General features: G+C 52.1%; 1 protein-coding gene across 1 annotated transcript in view; it reads right to left on the bottom strand.

The window, feature by feature from the left end:
* The window catches only part of NOL6 (nucleolar protein 6 (RNA-associated)), a gene marked incomplete at its 5' end in the record, with an annotated part of 25,892 nt that overhangs the window by 17,055 nt on the left and 1,400 nt on the right, over positions 1-7,437 (bottom strand). The window contains 11 exons of the mRNA XM_009080623.1: positions 3-114; positions 2,266-2,341; positions 3,101-3,249; positions 3,392-3,514; positions 3,903-4,080; positions 4,483-4,598; positions 5,130-5,231; positions 5,386-5,444; positions 5,791-5,911; positions 6,316-6,479; positions 6,621-6,755. Coding sequence (XP_009078871.1) covers positions 3-114; positions 2,266-2,341; positions 3,101-3,249; positions 3,392-3,514; positions 3,903-4,080; positions 4,483-4,598; positions 5,130-5,231; positions 5,386-5,444; positions 5,791-5,911; positions 6,316-6,479; positions 6,621-6,755 — 1,335 coding nt within the window. The remainder of the gene's footprint in view (positions 1-2; positions 115-2,265; positions 2,342-3,100; positions 3,250-3,391; positions 3,515-3,902; positions 4,081-4,482; positions 4,599-5,129; positions 5,232-5,385; positions 5,445-5,790; positions 5,912-6,315; positions 6,480-6,620; positions 6,756-7,437) is intronic.

The following is a 7,437-nucleotide window of genomic DNA, read 5'->3' as shown; positions in this document are numbered from 1 at the left end:
ACCCTGCCCAGCCGTCACCGTCAGCGGCAGCTCCTTCAGGTTCCAAAGCTTGCGGCTCAGGTCATCGTACGAGCACACGACACTGACCATGGCCTCCTCGCCCGTCCCCAAAGCCTGTGGACACACAAGGAGCCTCTCCATTCACCTCTTCCACTCCTGCATGGGTACTCATCTCACTTCACTCATGGGCTGGCATTGTAGCCAGCTCTAAGGAGCCAGCACTGCCACCCCACAGAGAAGCTTCTGGTTAGAGCACTTGGCAAAATGGGGATATAAGAGAGAGGCAAGACCAGAGCAAGGCTGTCTATGGCTCTCCAGCAGCCACAGGCATCCTAGAGGCTGTGTTTTCCGTGGCAAACAAAATTATTTATTTTGCAAGACACTATGACAGCACCAAGAGCTGTACTGCCAGCAATCACCCTTTGAAACAAGAAGCCAAGAATGATCTTAGAATAAAGAGATCACATACTGGCAAGGTGAGAGCTCTGCTACTGCCTCCCTACCAGTTACTGTGATGCCAAAAAGGCAGCAGTTGACAGAAAACTGCACTGACTACATCCTTAGCCAAGGTAGAGCTGTGAAGCGTGGCAAGACAAAAGACAGAAAATATCCAGAGCACTGCAGGAGCCCTGGGGAGGGCAGATAAGAAGCACTGAAAGGAAAATTGCTGCTGTCCTTGCTGCTTTCATCTCCACAAAGCACAGCAGAGGAGCCTGAACGAGGCGGAGACGCCACTGACACCAAAGCGCAGAGCTCAGATGCGGCTGAACTGAGCCACGCGGATCTGGCCAGCCGGGGCTTTCCGGCAGAGCAGCAGCACCCTCTGCGGGGAGCGCCTCACACGACAATCCCCGTCCTGCCTGTCCCGAGAGCCGCTGCACCTTTCATCTTCCATCGTCCCTTGAGCACCACAGACTCCCCAGGCTGCCCGCACAGAAACAGCTGGAGGAGCACATACCCTTACTCACCACCTCACACAGAACAGAGAGCTCTTCTTCGTTCCTCAAGGACTAGCAACAATTGGACTCCTAAACATCCCTCAGGCTCCAGGAAAGAGCATCCCCTCTCAGTGTGGGGTTTATCAGCCCTGTTAACCCCAGACTAACTTGAAGGGACACGACACAAAACAGATATTGCAGCCTCATCACACAACAGCCTGAAAATCAGCATCTCATCCCAAATCTGACACACGACTCTACTCAGACTGTGAGTGGTCCCTGACACAGGAGATTCTTTCCATTAGATTTGCTCTTCTTCAGTCTTAAAAAGGGAAAAGGAAACAATTTCTTCTTCCATCTAGCAACCAGGTAAAGAGCTGGTTTTACAAAAGACCAAAAAAAGTGCTCATGGCTCATCTCCAGGCTTTAATTTCACAAGCTGGAGAGCAGAATCAGAGGGAGGGATATTTTTCGGCCTCCAAGACGCATCTTTTCTGTCTGAAAGTGGAGTTCCTTTGTTTCAGCTGCACATTCACCTGGAGCACTAAGTAGGGCTTGGTGGGCATGAACTACCACTTTGTAACATGCCAGGGAAGATCCTTCTCCTGGATTTCCCAAGTGGACCTAAGGGATGAAGGCATACAGTTGTCTGGCCCATGTTAGGAACTGCAACGATAGGACAAGGGGTAACAGGTTCAAACTGAAGAAGGCCAAGTTTAGGTTGGATGTAAGAAAAAAATTTTTTACTGTGAGGATGGTGAGACACTGGAACAGGGTGCCCAGGGAAGTGGTGGCTGCGCCAACCCTGGCAGTGTTCAAAGCCAGGCTGGATGAGGCCTTGAGCATCCTGGTCTAGCAGTGAGGTGTCCCTGCCCATGGCAGGGGGCGTTGGGACTAGATGATCTGTAAGGTCCATTCCAACCCCTAGAATTCTATGATTCTATATTCTGAAGAACACAGGACCAGAAAAGTGCAGCCAGAGAAGCATTGTGGGACAGTGATATATCCCCAGACATGTGGACAGAGGGGACACAAGAACAGAGAGAGAGAACAGCGAGATGCTTGCAGGGGGAAACGGGCTGTGGTGGATGCCAAAGCAAGAAGATTTCAGTGGCTATGCCTTGGCTGCCATGAAAGGCTTGACTGATCCTAAGAGAGCACTGTGCTGCTCATTGAAGCACCCACAGCCTAGAATTTTCCTTACCCTCACTACCTTCTCTTGGGAACCACTCAGCTGCCTCAAGGCCACTAAAAGGACCTCCCTATAGTCCTCCCCATACCACCCTTCCTCAAGAAACCCACAGTCTCACTGAAGAAGCAGTCATACCTCTTTCCCAGTCCTGATCACAGACTCCAGCAGGGCTCCTGCGTAGCAGAGAGAGGATTCTGGAATATCTGCATGGCTGCATGGAAGAAGACAACAAAGCATTAGAGCGACAACATGCCAACCCATCCATCCTGACACTTCATGCAGCACTCACACGCAAGGGTGAGTGCAAGGGTGAGGAATCCCTCCAAAAAGGTGCTGGTGAAAAGACCAATCTCTGTGTATTCCTTCCAAGCCCAAGTTATCCGCCCACTGTGGCCCAGCAATTTGTGTAGCTTCACAGGATTCAAAGCCAAAGCCACCAACATGCAGCCTTTCCTCACCAGACCCATCCTTCAAGTCAGGATAAAGAGGTGCAGGCATCCCCCTTGTGCAAGGGGGTCTTATTTTTGTGTGATGGTATATACTGCTACAGAGAGGCTTTCCAATGCCATAGGAAGATCCATAACCTTGTGGAACACTACAAGGTCTCAGAGGATTTCATGAAACGTCCTGCAAGGTCCAGACATCTTCGCTTTCAGCTCTGAGAACAATGAGTGTTGCACGTAAAGGGCAGGACCGTGCTGCCTTCTTGCTCTTAGCATTGCCTCCAGCAGAAGCTACAGCACCATGTGCTTGCCCTCCCCCTCCCCACCTTCTCCTGGGAAGCAGCTTGCAGCATAAGGACAACTGAATTGACTTGCAGATTCCCCAAAGCCAACACAAACCCACAACGTTCCCCAAAACACAAAGCTGATAGTGGGGTTACCAGGGAAACGGCACATGCCAGGAGAGCAGCAGTGACCCCAGAGAGCTGCAGGACCCCCAGTCTCAGCTGCTCCTTGGTGCAACTTACATCTTCAGCAGGTGCCTGACAATCTGCTCAGGAATGAGACGTTTCTGGCAGGCAGTGCTGGCCTCCCACACCACTGCCTCACAGATGCTGCCATCCTGGAACCGCCGCAGCTCTGACTTCTCTCCCCAGAAGGTCCGGAACTCCAGAGCCTGTGGGGGAATATTGATCAAGCCGGGCCAGGGACACAGGTCATTTCTGGGGCCAGCCAAAACACTCCCACAATCCCAGCCATCTGCAACTACCGCACACCATCTACTTCAGCCTACTAGGCACAAGCAGGGTTTCACTCACCTCAGGGTGATCAGCCTGTGGTCCCTTCTCTAGTGTGCTGGCAGCAAACTCAGGGACAAACAAGAGCCCAAACGTCAGGGGTCCAACATCCTTGTGTTTTGGGGGCTCAGCATCAATTGGCCACTATGGAAATATGGAGAACATGAAGCACAAGGAGAGATGGCTTGCTGAAGCAGCAGCTGCTAGGATATTAGGTTGTTAGTTAAACCTCCTGCTACATGCTCCCAGGCGCCCAGACAAGCATGGACAGGGAAAGCCTCATTTAATATGCCTCCCTGATGAAAAAAACAGTTGTCTTCCCTCTGCCCCATTACTGTGCCAGGACTTCTGCCCAGACCAAGCCATCCAGCTGCACCCCACACCCTGGTGCAGAACCTTCCCTACAAAGGTGACAAGCATGTACTCTTCCCCAGTGAGCAAGGATCCCCTCCCTGTGCTCAGCAGTGCCACAAGAGACACATGAGACCCCATATGCTGCAAAGGATGCGGTGTCATTGCCAAGCTGCATTACCTCAGGGATCTGGGGCAAGGAATGAGCCACGAGCAGTGCTCTCCCGGATAAACCACGTGCCAGCAGTGAGACAACGAAGGGCAGGGCCGCAGCCACGTAGTTCCCACCCTGATCCATCAACTCATTCAGCAGCTGCATCTTCTTGCAGGTACCCTGCAGCTTGGACACATGCTTCAGGCTATGGAGAAGAAGAAAAGCTGGTCATCTACCCCTGCCACCAAATCCTTTCTGAGAGAGAGAGATGTTAGAGGATGGATTAACTGGGAAGCTGAGGTTCCTGGCCCAGGATGCGAAATACAAGAATACCCACTGTCATCTCTGGAGGCACCATGGGAGAAGCTGGTCATTTGGACAGTTATCTTTCCCAAAGGCCAAAGCATTGCCCACCTCCTCCTAGCAGGCTATCTAGACAGTAAAAGCAGAACTGCCAAATGCATGAGGCACCAATGTCTATCTCAGAGCTAGCAGGGCCACCTCCTACCAGGTAGATTCAAATCTACCCCAGTCCAAAGCCAGAAGCAGTCCATTTCCCTCTGAACATGTTCCCTCAGCATCACTCCACCAGCAGAGCAAGACTCACTGGAAGACATGGTCAAAGGCTCTGAGCATGGGCTTCGGAGTCATGAGCAGCACCTGAAAGCCATCCACCATTCGGTCATCCAGAACTTCCATAGAGCGCTTAGCTTCAAACTGGACCTAAGCAGGAAGATAAGATAGTGCAAACGCATGAATGTGGGGGGAGAAGGAAAGCAAATCCTTCTGGCAGTGATTGCTAATGCTCCCCCATCAACCATGGCATCCCAGTTCCATGGTCACCAGCATAGCCTGATCCCAGACAGCTTCTGTCCTTAGCATGAAGCCAAGTCACAAACAGCACACACTGCTGGCCATACAGTCCCTTCTTGAAAGCCCCGACATCAAGGTGTTTTTTTCTACTCCTGAAACAGTTACTTCTGCTAAACAACAGCTTGGCTTCATCCAAAGGTGCCCGCAAAGAGGAAAAAAACTTTCCTCCATCATTCAAGCAAGACAGGTAAGGCAGCACAACACCTAAGTCTTAAAATGCACTCCCAAGCTTCAGAGCTGGAGCTGTTAAAAACTTAAGGAGCAACACTGAATCCCCTCCCAGTCCTCCTGCTCCTCCTCAAAGACATGAAACCACTCTCTGCTTGCCTCAGCTCATTCTTAAGACAGCATCTCAGGGTGCCACCACAACCTGCTTGGTACCTGGTGGTATTTGCTAGCAGTCATGTCAGCACAGAGGTTCACCAGTCCGGAGGGATCCACGAAGACCACTTCAAATGCCTTGTGGAAGTCATCCAGGACAGGCTAGAAGAGCAAACATAGTCCTTAGTGATTCAGTGTGACACAGACAACAGGGGACACGAACCTCGTTGACATCTGACACCCCTGCAATAGGCACATCCCTGCCCAAGGAGTGCTGGCAGTCTAGCCAGACACAGGCACGAGGAGGACTGCTCACCAGGGAGGGATCCGCATCACTCGCTAGACTGATCCCTGTCACACTCAGGTCAGTGGTGGCTGTGGGCAGACAGGAAGGAACAAATCATATCACCATCCAAATCTCCCCCACTGACAACAGTGGCATACTCATGTGCCAGTACCACCACAGTCTCACAACATTAACAGTGCTACAATGCAATGCTGGCTTCCACCATGTAGTGAGGCCTACCCACTCCTCTGCAAGCTGCTCCATCCAGGCCTGCTCTGCTGACGCATCCCCTCCTGTCCATCCCACCCAAAGGGTCTCAACATCAGAGAGAAAAGCCACAACTGCCTCTTTGCCTCTACCACCACTGTGTTCAGGCTTCATGCAAACTCTCCTGATATCAGCCTTCCCCTGCCCAGACAGGCCCTGGAAACTCACCCAGGAATTGCAGAGTACTCCTCAGCACCTGATACCCACTCATCATCTTGACGATCTTGCGTTTCATCAGTAGGTAGGCAACCAGCATGGAGACCAAGAAGCCGCTGAAGCATCCCAAGCCCTGTGAAAACAGAGGACTAAGAGAACAAGAGCTCAACAAGGCATGACAAGACCCAGAGCCCACCTACATGACTGCTTCTGGCTTCTGTCATCACCAGCAAGGCAGACCTCAAACTCTAACCCCGCCAAGACATTGAGACAAAGCCCTGTACAATAAGCATATGGGTCCTCTTAAGGGCAGGCAACACCTCAAAGTTCTTTTCAAAGAAGCACCACTGTCTGGTACCACAAACTCATTGCAACCCACAGGTTAGGATGGAGCTCCATGAAACCTAACACAGCTCAAAGCAGAGCCACAAGCCTACCACGCACCAGGACTAAACCACCACCTTCCCATCCAGGAAAGAGAGCAGGCCAAAGGCAGCTTAGCCGGATAAGCAGAGCCTACGTTGGCACAGGTCATACCTTACTGAGCTGCCGCTGGTTCAGCCAGACTTTGAGGAGGGCCAGGCCATCCTTCATGCCTGGGAAGTCAGTGGCTGCATTAGACAAGCATTGCAGGTGGGAGTGCATCACTGTGTCGCAGAGGATGGAGTTGTTGTAGTGCGGGGTCGGGGGCTCAGTGGCTCCTGTGTGGGGAGATGACAGCATGTTGGACCCAATCACAAACCTGCTCACAGAAAAGGGCTGCAGCAAACCTACCTGCAGGCACAGGATGCAGTCTCTGCCTGAAACAAACAGCCGTATGATCCCCCAGCCCCGGGCCCTACCTTCTTTGGGGATGCTCTGCTCCATGAACCAGGCAGTCCGGACATTGTTCTTGCTCGGATAGAAACGGCTGGGTTTGAAGAGACCCGCGGCAGGACAAGCATGGAGGCGGACTGTGACCATCTTCTCATCCTTGCCTGTAAGCACCAGAGAGTAGATGTGCAGAAGGAAGAGATATCAAAAACTAACTTGAGAAAACATGGAGCATTCCCAGCTTGGGGAGAGGAAAAAGCTCCTTCCAAGCAATGTTCTGCAGGACTAAGAATTAGAGCAGAGCAACCACATCCCAGAGCCAACAATAACTCTGAGGTCACATTGCTCATGTCCAAGTTCCACTGTCTTCCCCACTGCCTAGCCTGGTACCCCAGGACACTCCTGCCTGCCCTGGCCTTGCCGTGCCATGTCTGTCTCAGACCCCGACCCACTATCTCCCGGGGACTGTGGAAACAAGTGGCACCCAGCCACCCATGCATCCCATGTCATCTCATCAGAGAAGAGCCAGGTTGCACACAGGTGCCTGGGGAAAGCAGGAAGATGGTGGGGACCAGGGGTGGGGGGAGCAGGGAGGAAGGACAGTGCTAGACACAGAAGAGTTTTGTAGAGTCTACTTGTTTACTCCTTGAAATACCCACAGGGTGTGCCAGACAGCAAGGTCGAGGCTGAGAAGCCCACGGAAGTTGCAGAGGGAGATTGGGAGGGGAGGTGATCCTGAGAACTAGGCTCTGAGTGAAGGGAGAAAATCACTGGGAAGCATTCAAAATTTATCACCCACCATGACAACCACAGACTGATCCTTCTTCAAAGAGCCTGTGAGATGGT

The sequence above is a fragment of the Acanthisitta chloris genome, unplaced genomic scaffold, assembly GCF_000695815.1.
Source record: "Acanthisitta chloris isolate BGI_N310 unplaced genomic scaffold, ASM69581v1 scaffold7868, whole genome shotgun sequence".
Classification (NCBI taxonomy): domain Eukaryota; kingdom Metazoa; phylum Chordata; class Aves; order Passeriformes; family Acanthisittidae; genus Acanthisitta; species Acanthisitta chloris.
The sequence above is the reverse complement of the archived record's forward strand: the minus strand, read 5'-3'. Positions and strand labels throughout refer to the sequence as shown.